General features: G+C 43.7%; 1 protein-coding gene across 3 annotated transcripts in view; it reads left to right on the top strand.

Annotated features, from left to right (window-relative positions):
• TENM2 (teneurin transmembrane protein 2) overlaps positions 1-17,679 on the top strand; it is an 860,742-nt gene that overhangs the window by 706,674 nt on the left and 136,389 nt on the right. For all 3 annotated transcript variants that reach the window (XM_056867244.1, XM_056867243.1, XM_056867245.1), the window contains 2 exons: positions 686-881; positions 6,608-6,709. In XM_056867244.1, the coding sequence (XP_056723222.1) occupies positions 686-881; positions 6,608-6,709 (298 nt within the window). The remainder of the gene's footprint in view (positions 1-685; positions 882-6,607; positions 6,710-17,679) is intronic.

The raw sequence follows: 17,679 nt of genomic DNA, 5'->3' as shown, positions 1-17,679 counted from the left end.
AGTGGTTACGAGTGTACTCAACAAAAACATATCCTTTATCATCTGGCAGCCCTGACCATACATTTGCCTACATGGCTATATGTATGAATCAATATGGACTGTTCTTTAGACCTAAAAAGAGCTGCAGTTTCAGCTTGTAGTGCTCTGCAATGGGGGCAAATTCCATTGAAAAAAAGAGAATTTTATTTCTAAATAAACATGCTTAGCAACATGTTGAAAGTTTTCCCTAGAGCATACTCAATGAGCTAACTCTAGTGTTTTTTGTTGGAGCGTCAGTAATTTTATTTCCATTTGCCAAAACATCAGTAAATCAGTACTTAAATTATTACTTTGTTTCATGGATAGAGAGGATGGAAGAAACTGCTGAAGAACAGCTAGCAAGAGAGTCATTAGCAGAAGGAGCACCATGATGCATGTGGCGCATTGCTCTGCAGATCTCCTGCAGATTAACTATTCCCAATTGTTTATTGTTCCTTTCTGAGCTTATTCCAGAAGTGGTCTTGGTAAGGAGGGGGAGACTCAACATAAATGTAATAATAATGAAGGGATGATATGCCTTCCCATACTATGTCATAAATTGTGCTCTTGATAAAATACAAATTCAATTTTAAAATTATAGACTGTGCTTGTTATACATAATTGGCAATATAAATCTACAGATGTTTCCTTTTCATCTGCCTTACAGTATGATTTTATGGAACGTTTGGATGGGAAAGAAAAATGGAGTGTGGTGGAGTCTCCGCGGGAGCGTCGCAGTATCCAGACCCTTGTACAGAATGAAGCTGTGTTTGTTCAATATTTGGATGCGGGATTGTGGCACCTTGCCTTTTATAACGATGGCAAAGATAAAGAGGCGGTATCCTTCAACACTGTTGTTTTGGGTATGTATACCTTGGCTGTGAGTTCTGGTGGTCTGTGATGAAAGTATGATAAAAAGTCATACTTGGTTTTTCTGGGGGGTTTCTAAGTATACTATGGAGCAGAAAGAGTACAGAAACTGTACAAAAAGAGGCAAATCAGATGAGCAGAATAAACTTTCTTATAAACACAAAAGAGCATTCACTTTCTCAGGGGGAAAAAAGAATGACAAATAATTGCTTCAGATGGGTACAACATGTGACTGGTAAGTAACACCTCTCCTTTACATCACAATCTGCAATACCCAGAAGGAATAAAACATTCTACATTTCTGTCCGTGCAGCCTGGTATGAAAGTGTTTCTAGTAGTGAAGTACAGTTCATGAGAAAGTTGAAGATAATAGGTGTAATATTTAGGTAGACTGCTTGATGGTGCAATGATAGTAATTGGGCTGAAATACCAAGGAAAGTACAGTATTTTATTCAGTTCAGAGGTTCTTCCACACATACCTATTATGAGAATTTTCACTCTGCAGATGGATTGAGGGGGTCTGAAATACTAAATGATATGAAACAGAAGAACAAATGCCAAAGATGTGCCAAAGATGTCAACCGGAGTTTCTCAAACTGAATATACAGTGCATCTGAATACACAGAAATATTATTCCACTCATGAAACTGTTTAAACCAGTTTCCATATGCCAGCTTTAATAATTATAAGTTTGAAAAATGTCAAGAATGATGTTGCTGATTATTAACAGTGCCCTGTAATTCAGTACATGGTTGTTTCCTTATTGCCACTTCATTTCAGCAGCCTGAACAAGAACAATGGTAACTTTCCTATTCTCTTTTATAAAAACATAGAAATGTGTATGTGCACGTATGTGTTCAATCACAGATATATAAAGTATATACGTATATACATTATATATACAGCTTTCTCTTTTATGCATGTTTTAAATCTGTTCCTTTTATTGTAGTCATCATAGCAATGGTTTTGTTAAAGTAAATAAGTTAGTAGCTGAGAAAATTCCTCTTCAGATTGGATTCCGTGGATACTTACTTGTCCAGATTATAAATGGTAACACTTTTGATTAGTAACAGTTTTATCTGTGCAATATAACATAAGCACAAGATATCCATCCAGCTATAACCGACGGGGAAATATCTGTTTCTTTTCACCATATCCTAAAGCAGTGGTTCCCAACCTGGGGGGTCGCCATGTTATTTTCGCCTGCCTCTCCCCGCCCCCCCCCCCGCCCCCGTTTTGTGAGTTGTCTACGGGAAACGTCCTTCCCCCCCACCTACTGTGCATCCCCCCCAGTTGGGCGCTCCTGCTGTCCCCGGCGCTGGAGCAAGCACAAGCCGCCGCTGACGCACTGCCCACCCGTGACCTCACTGCAAAGACAGAGGAGGAGGCGGCGGCAGCAGAGGAGGAGGGAAAAAACCCACTGCGATTGAGACGGCGGCGGCAGCAATCGCAGCGGCACGCGGGTACGAACCCGCCAGAAGCGCGCGCCCGGCCGAGCCCTCCGCACAACAGTCCCTGCCCACTGTCTGGGTAGGCAGCTGGCTGGCGCTGGCTGGGAATGTGTGTGTGGTGTATTTTTATATACGCAGGAGAAATGTATATACTGAGTCTGTACACACACACTCATGCGATAAATAAAAACTGCTGGAGGTTTTAAAGCAGAGGCTAGATGGCCATCTGTCAGCAATGCTGATTCTATGACCTCTTGGCAAGAAACAGACTAAATGTTTTTTTTAAAAAATAATTTTTTAATTATTTTCCAAAATTATTAATAAAAAGGTTTAACAATAACATATATTGAATAGAGAGAAAAAATTGTCTTCACCTGCTTCTCCCACCATCCTGTAATAGACTTGTAATCTCTTTTGCATAAATTTCTAACCCTAATACCATTGTTAATAATCATTAATCATTAATCACTTAATTATTATATTTTCTATAACAAAACCAAAAAATAAAAAATAAAAGAATTTAATTAATAACATCACATAAGAAGGAGAAAAAAGAATAAAAGATTTAAAAAAGGAAAAAATATTAAATCTCCCTAATAAAAGATGGATTAGTATAGTAAGAACCATATAATTATTTCTAGTGAAAATTAGTTAATTTGTAAATCCTCCATTTCTCCCTAACACTCATTTATTGCATGACATTTCTAGTAGATTAATATTTTATGTAATTCCATTTCCATTATAACCAATCCATTTAGTCAGTTACTTGTCAATTTTAACCAGCAGGAAAAAACCAGACTCTTTTAAATTAGTCCCTTTATCCTAAATTTCCAGCGTTTCTGTCTTTTCCACATATGAAGTAGTTGACGCAAGGCATCCTTGGAGATTGTTGGTAAATTCTTTTCTGCAGATGAAGCATAGTAGATCCATGTTGCATTGTCTTCCATCCCAAATTCGAAGAGGGGAATCCTGACCGACTCAGTTTTTCTGTTCCTTAAATCCTCCAAGCCGCTGTTGTAAAATCCATCAGATATATCCAGGTAGCACATGTCAAAATCGGTCACTTTGAGAAGATCATCAAACAAATCCAGATGGTGAAAATGAAACTCAGACTCTTTCCAGTCCATTATTATCCAGTGAGTTGCTGCAGATTGTCTCTTGTCAGCCAGAAAGTCTTTTGGTGCTTCCTCGGATCTCATTGAGGTGAATGAGGCTTTTATTTCTTTGGTTTCCTCTAAAATAATGTCCAGTTTCTGAATAAGACCTTGAAATGAAGTGTTCATCAAATCCATGAATTGTTCCATCTGTTGAATCATATTTGCCATGAATGCCATGATTGCACCTCCAAACTTTCCTGTTAAAGTTCATTTAGTGAAATCCAGGCAGATTCAAGATGAGTAACAGGGAGGTACTACAGGAATCAAAGTCATAAACCTTCCTTCTTTGTAGTCAGAGGCTTAGGAGTCATTTACTGGTTACACACTGATATCAGGCTTCCGATTCCAAGTTCTCTGACTTTCTCGCGATGCTAGACTGTTGCCAGAGAGGACGTGGCAGGAAGTTTTTATTTAATTAAAAAGACTGTCCTTGAGTTGGGGGGGATCTCCACTCCTCCCTCCTCTTAATACGTAATAGTTCCTGATTGGCAATTAAAGCGTCTTTCAAAAATCTTAGCTGTTATGTTTTCCCACTGATCAAGTTGATAAAGCTCCTGGCAAATTATTGATGCTTTCTTGGTTTTAAAAAGTCATTTAAAGGTTGAGTGGGGAGAGACAGATTCAACAGATAAGCATAGGAATTTCCTGGGACTTCCAGATCCAGGTAAAACAAAAGAGGTCTTTCAAACTTACTCAGATGTCAGAAGAGCAGGTATAGTTACTTATATAGTTGCCAGATGTAGATAGGTAGGGGGGAGTGAAGCCAATTAAAATTCCAAGAAGCGTCTTCGGCGATGTAGTACTCCTTAGCAGGCGGAACTGCTACTGGGTCTCCAAGTCGTAAATCTCAGAGATTCCAGGAGTTAACCGCACAACGTGGCTGCAGGAGATTCCTGTTACCCGTTCCACTGTTTAGGAATCGGGGGGGCACAATAGCTCCCTTATTTACGACGTTCTTGCTTCCCCTTCCCGGAGCTCCGGGGGAGGCAACTGCTCCGCTGCCCTAGCAGAAGTCCAAAACAGACTAAATGTTGAGGATGACAAATGTGGCGGGGGTCGCAGGTTACTTGGCAATTGTAAAAGGGGGTCGCGACTCGAAAAAAGTTGGGAACCACTGTCATAAAGGCTTTGCTACATTGTCATTCAAATAGGTTATTATACAAAGAGCTGTTAACACAGTAGCTGTTCTTGTATTCCTGTAGTTTACATCTGGTATGGTTTCAGTTATTAAGCTATACTTCAATATTATTTGAGCAATCCAGGCAGTTTTGCTTAATGTTAACAGTCACCTGGTTATTTTTAGGCTATTTTAACTAGATTCAAGCATTGTCTCTCCTGACAAAACTTAATTCCCTCCTTGCAGTTTCCTTCCTAATTAGCAATTTAAGGTACTTAGCCCATTGCTCATTTAAACATGTGTATTTTTTAAAAATCTGGCAATCCTGTGTAAGTAACGTATTGGACGGTTTTATTTTGCATTACTTTTCCATTTGAAGAAGGCTGATCCACTCCCCTTGAACAAGGGGGAGCGAGCCAAAATGGACACTGAGGACCTGGCAAAGGACATTGTGGAAGTCCAAGTAAAGGACATATATGGGCTAGCATCAGACTGGCCCACCCTCCTTAGCCATAAAAGCCATTTTGCAGCATGTACTAATAGGGGAGGTGACATCTGTTCTGGGACCTGCTCTTTGTAAATGAGCAATTTCCAACAACAGTAAGAATAACAAAAGACCTTGAAATCTCAGAGAAAAATTATAAAATCAAGAAGAATTGCTACCTGTGGATGACCAGAGAATTATAAAAACAAGGACCTTGTCTTGTACTGTGATTAACCAGCTATGGTACAACATTGAGCTTTTTGTGGTAGACAGGAATTATTGACATCACTGTCAACAGGTGGAACACTGATTTGAATTATTGTTAGCTGAATGGTTATACTCAATATATATTAGTTAATTGTATCCATGATGTTGTCCTATTCCTTAATCCATCAACCAACCTCCGCTGTGAATCTAGTACTGATATAAACTACAACAAAAATCCCTGTGAAAGTATAACCAAATAAACTAACTATAATATCCTAGACAATGGAAGGAAAAATTCTATGTCAGAGTTATTACCGATTGCTTAACATTAAGAAATGCAGAAAAGTTACACATTCAGTGTTCTAGGTCCCAAAGCAACTGTTATTTAGTTCATTCTGCTAAATGCAAGGCGTTTTTAATTCAAATACACTGTGTTAAATTTATGACTGAATAATGTACATGTGGCAGAATGATGCTTATTGTGAGTACCGTAACTTTGAATGTCTGAATAATTAATTAACATAAAATTGGTGGGTTAAAGTAAGAACCCAGAAATGGCATTAAACTCAGGATTTTATCATTATTTCAAATTCTTTACATGGGCTTGAACACATTTACAAAAGTAAAAGAAATCTATACACATTACAACAAGAGCAAGCATAAGGTTATTTTTCTAATGAGAATGATGTTGCTGTTTAGAAGTGTAATATTTGAAGCAGTGGAAAATGGGTTCAAGGACTGTTCCATTAACTTGCTTTGTGCCTGCAAAACTATTGTCAGGGTATAACAGTTGTCACAAACAATAGCTATATACGGTGAAAACTCACATCTTCTATAGGAGCCTCCCTCCTTGCTCATTACGTACAATTGCAGTTGGTTACCAAAGATACAACTGTGTGTTTTAATCGTTAATGCAAGGGACCCCTGGCTGAGACTATGCAATTTAGGTTCATTATACGACAGAAGGGACCTATCTGCTTCTCCATTTCCTCATACAGAAAATAAGGCTGTTTAGTGCGCTCAGATGAAACGTATTAATTTTATTCCTTGTAGAGGAAATATAAACTTAAACCACTGGTGTATAAACTAGGTGGAAAAAACTTTACTTAAACTGCCGAAATAAAATTTTAAGTGGAATCTTTATGAAGCAGGAATGTTTACAAAATATATTGAGACACATTAATATTTGCCGCTTTGTTATTGTGGAACAATGAACTTACAGTAAGTTCACAAATGCTGAAAGTGACATCACGGTGAACTGAAAACAGAGCAGCTGAAATGGTTAATGGCATTTGTCTTTCAGATTCTGTGCAGGACTGCCCACGCAATTGTCATGGGAATGGTGAATGTGTGTCTGGAATCTGTCATTGTTTTCCTGGCTACCATGGAGCTGATTGTGCAAAAGGTAATGGTTACCTTTGTTTTCTAGTGATCCCCAGTATGTTAGCCTCGGCCATGGGAACTGATCTTCATAATAAAAATGATTATTTCTGTAGCACTTGTTGTAGGTGTTCAGAATGCTGGGCAGCCCATTCTTGAAGGAGGGGCAGATAGGCAGCAGGCGGAGGCAGCACAGTTGTGCCGCCTTTAGAGAAGCTTGTTGCCAGCACAGCAAGCCCATAAATAAATAAATATTTCTGGAGCAAAAGCCCCTTGGAACTCCCCATAGAGTTCCATGGGGCTGCGCCACAATTTTGCAGGCGTATCTCAATGCCTGCAAAAGGGCTCCTTTCCAGCCTGAAAGGGGTTAGGAATACCCCAGGACGCCCCCCGGGTTGCCAGCACAAACACTCGCACTGGACATATGCCGCCGGGAAGGCTGCATGGGCGCAGGAGGCTCGTGCTGCTGCGCGGCGCCCCAGGGCTGGCGTAAGTCACCTTGTGCCAGTTTCCATGACAGTTTGCATGGCGCAGTTGGCATGGATGCCAGCGTAGGGATCATACCGTTTCCTGTGCAGCTCCGCCCCCCCTTCATGTTTGCAGAGGCAGTGTCTTTTACATACCAGTGAGCAGATTCTCTCAGGCTGAGTTCAGAATATGCTGGCAGCTGCAAGCATTGTTGGATGACACTTTGAAAAAATGGGGGTTTCCTGAGTTCTGAATTTGCTCAAAAATGCCACCTTCTGTGAGCCCCCCCAACTCTTTTTAATGAGTCCCCACCCTTCAGTGACCTTCCACAACCAAGATGAAAATTTATATGCTCTGCTACGCTATACAATAAAAAAATTCTAATGAAAAAGACTGGGCATTCCAGTCCTATAAATGCAACCTCCCACTCCTTCATGCTACTAGAAAAGATCAATATTAACTAGCTTTCCATTTTAACACTGGTAAGATTTGGATGGGTTACAACCCTGGCTCCAGGGCACCAATTATACTTTTATGCAGGTACAGCATGAGCCTGCTACTCAAGGGCAACTATTTTGAAGAATAGTTTAAATCTGTAACATTTTTAAAATGTTACTTCAACATGATGTAGGACTTAACAGGAAAATGAAATAAGGGCTGTCAGACTTAGTTGGTATTTAAGAAGTTGCTAAAGATATTTCCTGTAAATTAATGTTACATTGGCCAGCAGTAGTTATGCTATTCACATATATGACATGTATCATATGTACATACACACACACACACACATACATATATGTATAGCCCATGGCTTCTACATCATAGATCATAACATCATAAGCCTCTCACCACTGCTTGTCATTAGTGCCAATCCTAGCATTAAAATCACCAGCTACTAAGAACCATTAAAATCACTAGCTACCAAGACACCCTCAAGTTTTCTATCAACCTACTTAACATCTCCTGGTGTCTTCACATTCCCCAATGGAGGGGTATAAATGGATAGTATAATCCAAGTTTTCTTTTTTCTTTTTTTTAACAACAAATACCCAAAACGGATGAGGAAGAATGTAATTTCTTTATTATTGTTTTTAACCAGAATAGAATTGGAGCTCAAACAGGCTATGGCTGCCCTATATCATCCACCCTTCTCCACTCTTGGAGCCTCTGATACAATTTACACATATCCCCCCAAAATAAATGTCTTCTACCGCCCATGCTTCTTTGAAAAGGATCACATTAAATCCTTTCAGAAAATTCTCTACTTCTGAGATTACGACCTTTGAATACCACACTACAGTGTTCCATGATAAGATTTTAATAACAGAACTATCTAGTCAATCTTGCATATGCTTTACTTGATACTCAAATTTATAAGAGACACATCCATCAGATGTGTGTGTGCATGTGCCATCAAGTCACAGCTGACTTATGGCAGCCCTGTAGGGTTTTCAAGGCAAGAGACGTTCAGAGGTGGTTTGCCACTGTCTGCCTCTGCATGGGCTGAGAGAGTTCTGAGACCTGTGACTGGCCCAAGGTCACCCATTAGACTTCATGTGGAGGAGTGGGGAATTGAACCCGGTTCTCCAGATTAGAATCCACTGTTGTTAACCATTACATCATGCTGGCTCTCTCCATTAGATGTGGGCTTATTAATTAATATACTTGGCTCCAAAGAAAACAGGGGGTCTACTACAATCATTCCATATCTGTGGGGATCTAAATTGGGACATTATTTATATCAGAGTAGAGAAAACCTCAACAGAGCTGGGATTTTCATATATAACCCTATCATCTAACTGAAGAGCACCACTACAAAGCTGCACTAACTTCTGCTCTCTGCTTAGCAGCCCAATCTATATGCTTCCCCGAGTAAAGAAATATATTTAAGATTGTAGAATATGGATCCATCATTATATTAGATTGATCTTTCCCCATTTCTTTGCACCCCTGCTTAAAATCTCGGGAGAAAGCATCTAGTGTTACTAATGGGTTATTCAAACATCTTTGAGTCGTAGTATCTATTTTTGATGGATTTCCAGGAATGTGTGGGCAATCAAAAATGTCTGCTTAGCCAGCAGCTCCAGTATTTCATCCCTCCCTTCATTTAATCTCTTCTCTTTATAACATTTTTATCATCCCTCACTAAAAAATCAGCAGAGTCTGAGTAAAGTCCACCCACATTCCATTTCTCAAGACCCATCAACCTTCCATTATTCCCCACTAAAATTAAGGAGTCCTCTGCGAGATAGTCATACCAGTTAAAATCAACTGGAAGGTCATGTGAACTTGTCCCTCCAAAAATTATCTATTCAGTTTTGTTTACTAACTGAAAGTGAGTCCCTAGCGCGAATCCAAAATCTAGTCAATAAACTAGTTCATTCATTTAAGCCAATTATTTCTCCAAAAAGCCTCTCATAGCTTTAATTACTATCTTAATGATCAGAAATTCTAAATACCACATATAGATACAAAAACATAAACCATATGCACACTCAGTCCCCATGCTTGGATAGATTAAATAAAAGAAAAAACCTCCCTGTCTCAGCAGTCATCGCCATGGTGCGGTAACGCAACCAAGCTCACGTGGGTTTTTTACCAGAAACTCCTTGAACAACACACACCATAAATCTAAGTACAGCTTTATTGAAGGAAGTTTGGACAGTAGACTGTATGGCATCATACCCTTCGGAGGTCCCTCCCCTCCCCAAACCGTGCCCTCCCCAAGCTCCACCCCTAAAATATCCAGGTATTTTCCAACCCAGAGCTGGCAACCCTAGGGTATACTGATGCCAGCCCTGTTACTTTTCCTTTGTTTATTTTTGACTTGCTGGCAAAGGTTAGTACCATTTCAGTAACTAGTAATACAAGGGTAGGTTTGTAGTTTTCCCCCAGGTTTCAGTAGTAGCCTTTTGTTTTATTTGGTTTAAAATAATTAAGCCCATAAGGCATATTATATCCATTTTCAGTTTTAAATGTTTAATGATCACCTCAGACAAGCTGAATGCTCGTGCCACATCTCATCCCAGTGTTACATGTATGTTTTTGACCTCCTGTATAGGAGCTTGACAAGTCAGATCTCAAATTAGTGGGTAAGTAAGTAGATACTAACTACTGGAAATGACAACTCCTGCTGCTCTACATCTGTCACTGAAGGCAAAACAATGTTACTATTAGAAAACAGACTGCCTTAATTAGATGTTAGTGAAAGTGTTTTGGCATCCCCCAAATATTCAGTTGTTCGGCAGCTTGTAGGCAGAGCAGGGGCTCTCACATATGTAAATAATAAAGCTGTGTGCGTTGCAGTTAAGCTATTTGGAACAGTCTTTATCGTGCTGCATAGTGACGGCCCTGAAAAGATCAAAACATCATTGATTCTACACAAGGCCCCATCGTCCAACTTCTCCCACTGAAACGGGACTATCTTAAGCCCTCATTGTTCAGTCAGCCTCTTTAAATAAAAGGAAATCAAAAAAGGTCCAGTGACTGACATTCCGTAGCTGACTCTTCAGTTGCCCTGGGCTGCCTCACATTATCAGAGGCTATCTAAAGTACCTGCAACATTTATGGGATCAGAGACAGGGAAGAGATGGAATCAAGAGGACTGCCATTTCAAATAGTGGACAAATTCATGGTTAAGTGGCAAAAAGCAGTATATGTGAAGCAATTTATTTTCATTAAATAATTATAGCAGTGATGTTAATCCAGAAAAAGAGTCATTTTTAGCAACGTGAAACCAATTTTTGTTTGCCTTTAGCATACATAGATCATTATGTTAATAAGCATAGGCTGGCCAGAAACTCAAATGACCTTGAGGAATGAAGAAGAAGAAGAGTTGGTTTTTATATGCCAACTTTCTCCACCACTTAAGGAAGAATCAAACTGGCTTTCAATCACCTTCCCTTCCCCTCCCCGCAACAGACACCCTGTGAGGTAGGCGGGACTGAGAGAGTATGACTAGCCCAAGGTCACCCAGCTGGCTTCATGTGTAGGAGTGGGGAAACAAATCCAGTTCACCAGATTAGCATCCTTCACTCATGTGGAGGAGTGGGGAATCAAACCCAGTTTTCCAGATCAGAGTCCACTGCTCCAAACCACTCCAAACCACTGCTCTTAACCACTACACCATGCTGGCTCTCTAAAATAAAGTCATATGGTTTGAAATGTGAGACTGCAGTGTTTCTCAACTTTAAACCTCTCCCCACTTTATGCTTTCTCAAAATTAGATATCTATTTCTTTCTTTTGTGGGGGGAGTGTTCTCTCACAGCACTTGCGCAAACAATAAACAATTCCCTAGAAATGTGTATAGGAGTGTTTGAGCAAGTCCACCCTGGCTTCAACTCTAGAGCTCTACATAACTATTCTTCACTTCTCTTGCCTGCACAACAAAACTGTACAAAGTCATGCTGCCAATCAAGGCCATTCCCCAAAAGCATAATGGAAATATTTTGGATTACTCTAATGTTAGTATTTGTAGTACACATGATAGTACAGCACAAAACAGCTGGCTTGCCAAAATCATGTTGATATTCAGTCTTGCATGCCCATTAGGCTTGGTGCCATATGGGTATCCTCATTGAGGTGACTGTAGAAATTACCATATAATTCCCTTATACCACAAATGAATATGAAGACAGTTCAAAGGAGACACCATTGACTGGTGGAATATTTGGCTATTGAGACACCTGTATTATTATATAAGACTGCCCAATGAAGAAGGCAACAGGGAAAGAGGACTACAAGGGAGACAAGATGGAAATTAGAACAAAGATTCAGGGAATGCCCAACTAGGAAAATAATTACCGTATTTTTCGCTCCATAAGACGCACCTGACCATAAGACGCACCTAGTTTTTAGAGTAGGAAAACAAGAAAAAATATTCTGCCGAATAAAGACCCCCGTCCGGTTTCCAGGGAGTCCCTAGAAGCCGGGCGGGGGTCTTTAAACTGCTCTGCGCTGCCTGCCTAGGCAGCGCAGAACAGTTTTACCTCCCCCCCCTTCCCGGTCCGAGGCTCAGCTGTTGGGCAGGGGCCCGCCCGGCTTCTAGAGACTCCCTGGAAGCTGGGCGGGGGGGGGGGGGTCTTGAAAGGCCCCAGGTTCAATCTCCGGCATCTCCAGTTAAAGAGCCCGGGCAGGTAGGTGATGTGAAAGAGCCCCTGCCTGAGACCCTGGAGAGCTGCTGCCAGTCTGAGTAGACAATACTGAATTGGGGGGGGGGGTCTGATTCATTAGAAAGCAGCTTCATGTGTTCATGTGTATTTTGGAAGGGGCTGTGAGCTCAGCGGCAGAGCCTCTGCTTGGCATGCAGGAGGTCCCAGGTTCAACCCCCAGTGGCATCTCCAGTTAAAGGGAACGGGCAGGTAGGTTATGGGAAAGACCCTTTCTGCCTGAGACCCTGGAGAGCCATGGGGAGGGGGCTGTGAGCTCAGCGGCAGAGCCTCTGCTTGGCATGCAGGAGGTCCCAGGTTCAACCCCCAGTGGCATCTCCAGTTAAAGGGAACGGGCAGGTAGGTGATGGGAAAGACCCTTTCTGCCTGAGACCCTGGAGAGCCATGGGGAGGGGGCTGTGAGCTCAGCGGCAGAGCCTCTGCTTGGCATGCAGGAGGTCCTAGGTTCAACCCCCAGTGGCATCTCCAGTTAAAGGGAATGGGCAGGTAGGTGATGGGAAAGACCCTTTCTGCCTGAGACCCTGGAGAGCCATGGGGAGGGGGCTGTGAGCTCAGCGGCAGAGCCTCTGCTTGGCATGCAGGAGGTCCCAGGTTCAACCCCCAGTGGCATCTCCAGTTAAAGGGAACAGGCAAGTAGGTGATGGGAAAGACCCCTGCCTGAGACCCTGGAGAGCCATGGGGAGGGGGCTGTGAGCTCAGCGGCAGAGCCTCTGCTGGGCATGCAGGAGGTCCCAGGTTCAATCCCCAGCGGCATCTCCAGTTAAAGGGAACAGGCAAGTCGGTGATGGGAAAGACCCCTGCCTGAGACCCTGGAGAGCCGCTGCCGGTCTGAGCAGACAGTACTGACTTGGATGGACCGAGGGGGGGGGGGGGCTCTGGTTCAGCATAAGGCAGCTTAACAAGGAGGGGCCCGTGGCTCAGTGGCAGAGCCTGTGCTTGGCAGAGGTACTACTGAAGGTCCCATTACTGCCTTTTTCTCTTTTCTTCCTTGCCTGTAATTAAAATGGGCAAGGGAAAGGGGGGGTGTCAGCTTTTAACTCCCTTCCTCTCCTGCTTTTCCTCCACAAGAGGGGATTCCTTGATCTGCAAAGGAAATGCTTCAGAAGAACCACTAATAAATATATATATATATATTTAGAAATCTCTCTTGTCTCTCTCTCTGGTCCTGTCCCCCCCCCCTTTCACACTCCAGTGACAAGTTTTAAATTGAGTCCACAGGGGAGATCCCTTCCCCACTCACCCCCCCCATCCATCCCTTTTTCCCCCCAAGCCAGAGGCAAACCCCCCACCCCCACCTTTTCCCTTCAGTCCCAGCAAGAACCTCTCCTCTCTGCCTACCTGCCATTATGTGCAACCATCTTTTCAAGCCAGGCCTCCATCTCCCCCTCTCTGCAGGCTGCTGTGGCAGGGAGAGGGAGCCCTTAAACATGCCTGCCTGAAAAAAAAAAGCACCCTTGCCAGGATCAGCCCCTCCCTGGCTTTGCAGCACGCACTAGCCTTCTTGCTCAAGGCTACCAGCAGCAGCAGGTCTGTTTGCATGGGGGTGGGGAGGCGTTTTGCATGCCATCTTGGGGAATTGTGGGGGGGGAGAAATCTTTTCTCTCTTTCTCCTTTTGGCTATTTATTCATGGAAGGTTTTGCATTGGATTTGTCACTCTATAGAGGCACATTTTCCCCATCTGAATTCTCAAAGTTCTGCACGGGGGTTTATTGTTGAGTTTTGAGAATATGGATGGGGAAAAAGTGCATCTAAAGAGCGGCAAATCCAATGCAAAACCTTCCATGAATAAATGGCCTTTGTTTCCTGGTGGGGGCCTGCGTGCTGCAACCCTTTGAAACTATTCCTCCCCCCCTCCTTTTATTCGCGCATACACACACAAGGGGGTGGAAATACATATTTGCAGGCCCCGCTTGCAAGACACCGGCAGCTCAATGCAGCAGCAGCAACGTTGTTACGGCCCTGCAATGCCTACGCGGTGGGGATCGCCGAGGGGGAAGTGGGAGAGGGAAGAAAGGAAGGCCGGGCGGTCGGGGCGAGCGGAAAGGAAGGAGGGAGGGCCCGCGGATCGTCCCGGCGGCGGGACCCGGCCTCGCTCTTTGCCCACCCCGCCTGGTCTCCGTGCAGTGAGTGGGGGGGGGAGGTGGAGGCCCCCGGTTCAGTCCCTGCGGGGCGCCTCCGCTCCCTCCCGCCCCTGGCCCCGGCGAGCTCGGCGCTGCCCGGCCTCCGCCTCCCCCCCCACTTGCTGCACGGAGACCAGGAGGGGCGGGCAAAGTGCGAGGCCGGGTCCCGCCGCTGGGACGATCCGCGGGCCCTCCCTCCTTCCCTTCCGCTCGCCCGGCCTCCGTGCAGTGGGGATCGCCGAGGGGGAAGAGGGAAGAAAGGAAGGCCGGGGGTTGAAGATGGTGGTGCTGGGGCGGCTCCTGCTGCTGCTGGGCTCCTGGGCGGCCGGCGCTGGAGGTAAGCAGACCCCCCACCCCCGACCCTCCGGCCTTCCTTTCTTCCCTCTCCCACTTCCCTCTCGGCGATCCCCACTGCACGGAGGCCGGGCGAGCGGAAGGGTGCAGCGAGTGGGGGGGGAGGCGGAGGCCGGGAAGCGCTGAGCTCGCCGGGGCGAGGGGCGGGTGGGAGCGGAGGCTCCCCGCAGGGACTGAACCGGGGGCCTCCAGCTATGCCCAAGCACAGGCTCTGCCACTGAGCCACGGGCCCCTCCTCGTTAAGCTGCCTTATGCTCAACCAGACCCCCCCCCCTCGGTCTACTCAGGAACGGGAAGCGGGGGAGGTTAAACTACTCTGCGCTGCCTAGGCAGGCAGCGCAGAGCAGTTTAAATACCCCGCCTCCCAGCTGGCTGTCCCGGCAGAACGCCGGCTTGCGTTCGGGTGCGCCCAGCCGGCTGGGGGGAGGGGCGGGGGTCCGCACATTCGCTTCATAAGACGCACCGACATTTCCCCTCACTTTTGAGGAGGAAAAAAGTGCGTCTTATGAAGCGAAAAATACGGTATACGATAAAAACATACTATTGTTTGCAGCCTTTCACTGTATCTGCTGCAGATTGCCAGCATGTTAAAGCTGGATGTCACCTGTTAATGAGCCAGTGAGTATAACCAGGTTTCTAAGACTACAGTCTGTTCATCTTAGGGACCACTCTGGCTTCTGCATCTTTCAATTAGGGGCACAGCAAAGTAGCTACCCTGTCTAGAAATTGTGCTTTTTAAATATGCCAGGAAAGTATTCATGAAAAACATCAGGAAAGCCTCCATCTCTGATACTCCTGGCTAAGTTCAGACTGCAGAGAGCACATTCCAACCCCAGTGATAGCCAGCAAAAAAAAGTGGAGAATTTGCAAAATCCCCATCTGTGATCCTGGCCATATGTTAAATCAAAATCAAACCGGGTCTGCGGAAGGTGGGCAGGAGTTAAAAAACCAGTTAAATAGCCACAAAAGAGCCAGGTTTAGAGTAGTCAGCTACAGAAGAGGACCAGCCTTCTGTTTAGAATTTTTGGGGATGTGCTGCTTGTTATCAAAAACTAAAAGCTGCACTTGCTGATATTCCAGCCTCATTATAATTATCTGAGCAAAGGAGTTGTGTTCGCCGTTGCTTGTGAGCTCCTTCACTTGGCTCAGAGTGTTAAGATGTCTCATTAGTTCTCTAACTGCTGTGTATTTTCCACAACTGCTTGCTTTCCATCTGTCATGTGGCGAGGATAATAATATCTGCCACTGGACTGCCAGTAAGAGTTTTGAATCCCTCAATTCATATACAGATACATCTCTTAATATTTAGACTAGCAAAAGTTTGTTTATTTGTACAAAAACCTTCAGAAATGTCTTCAGCAAATACTGTAGATCAGGGGTCCCAGTGTGATATCCATGAGTGCCATGGCACCCACCAACACCTTATCTGGCACCTGCCATGTGTTTTTTGGTAGTGGGTGGGGCCAGGTAGGGCTTTTGCCCATCGAGGCTTCTGATTGGCAGATTTTTTTAAAAAAAACGTTGCTTTGGCAGCAGCTGCCACCACAGCACAAGGACTGTGTTACTGAAATTAAGCTGGGGCAATCATTTTGTGGCTGGCTCCACCTCCTGCGCAACCATTTTGTGGCAGCCATTTTGTTGCTGCGCCCACAATGCCGTGTCTGAATTCCAAATGTGTCCACAGGCTCAAAAAGATTGGAAACCCCAGCCGTAGATAGTTCTCATCTTCCATGGTACATTGTAGATAGTGTTGAATTATAATAGGTTATCTATATTAGGGGAGGGAAGGCAGCATGGTATAGCTTGATCTCATCAGATCTCGGAAGTTAAGCAGGGTCAGTACTTGGAAGGGAGACCTCCATGGAAGACTCTGCAGAGAAGGGCAATGGCAAACCATCTCTGCTTCTTAATTGCCTTGAAAGCCCCATGCTGGAGTCATCATAAGTCAGCTGTGACTTGAAGGCGCTTTATACACACACACACACACACACATACACATCTAAATTAGATTTCTGCAAAGCACTCAACATGGGGATGTCCATGAAGAGTGTCTGGAAACTACAATTGGTGCAGAATGCTGCAGTGAGAATGCTGGCTGTAGTGAATGGTAGGGATCACATCATTAGTCTTGTTCCATTTACACTGACTTCCAGTTTGCTTCCAGGCATATTCAAGGTTGTAGTATTGACCTTAAGGAATACTTACTTCCCTATGAATCTGGCGAAGCATTACGGTCATGGGGGGGGGCTTTTTTGGGTGCTTCAGTCATCTGAGGTAAGATGGATGGCAGCCTAAGAAAGGGATTTTTTCAGTCATGGCACCAAAGGTATAGAATTTGCTCTCCAAGGAGATTAGTCTGTGCTCCTCTGTCATTTTCTTGTGCCAACAAATGAAGACTTTTTTGTTTTGTTTGGCATTCCTTTACTGATCATTCTTCCCATTTGTTTTAACTGCTGTAACATGTGTTGTTTTTATGTTGATTTTACTGCCTTTTTAAACTATTTGCCACCCTGATGATCTTTATTGGGTGGAAATATGAGGTACAAATAAAATATATTTAAAAACAATAGTATTGTTGCTCATGTATCTAAATCACACCCAGCATAAGCAAAATAGCTGCTTGAATTGTGGGTATTTATTTATTTATTTAGAAAATACTTATGCCACTTCTCCAGGAACCTTCCTGAACCTGCTTACAAATACAAAATAATTTTAAAAACCATTAAAATATATTAATTAAAATGCAGCATTAAAAACCCAGCCCAACACAAAAAATTATTAATTCTTAATTAATAAAAGGCTTTTACCTCAGCAGTCATTACCCGTAAGAGTTAGGGAAAGTGCTGACCATACTATTAACTTTTGTTCTAAGCAAAGCAAATA

Source organism: Euleptes europaea, chromosome 1 (assembly GCF_029931775.1).
Source record: "Euleptes europaea isolate rEulEur1 chromosome 1, rEulEur1.hap1, whole genome shotgun sequence".
In the NCBI taxonomy this organism is placed as follows: Eukaryota; Metazoa; Chordata; class Lepidosauria; order Squamata; family Sphaerodactylidae; genus Euleptes; species Euleptes europaea.
The sequence above is the reverse complement of the archived record's forward strand: the minus strand, read 5'-3'. Positions and strand labels throughout refer to the sequence as shown.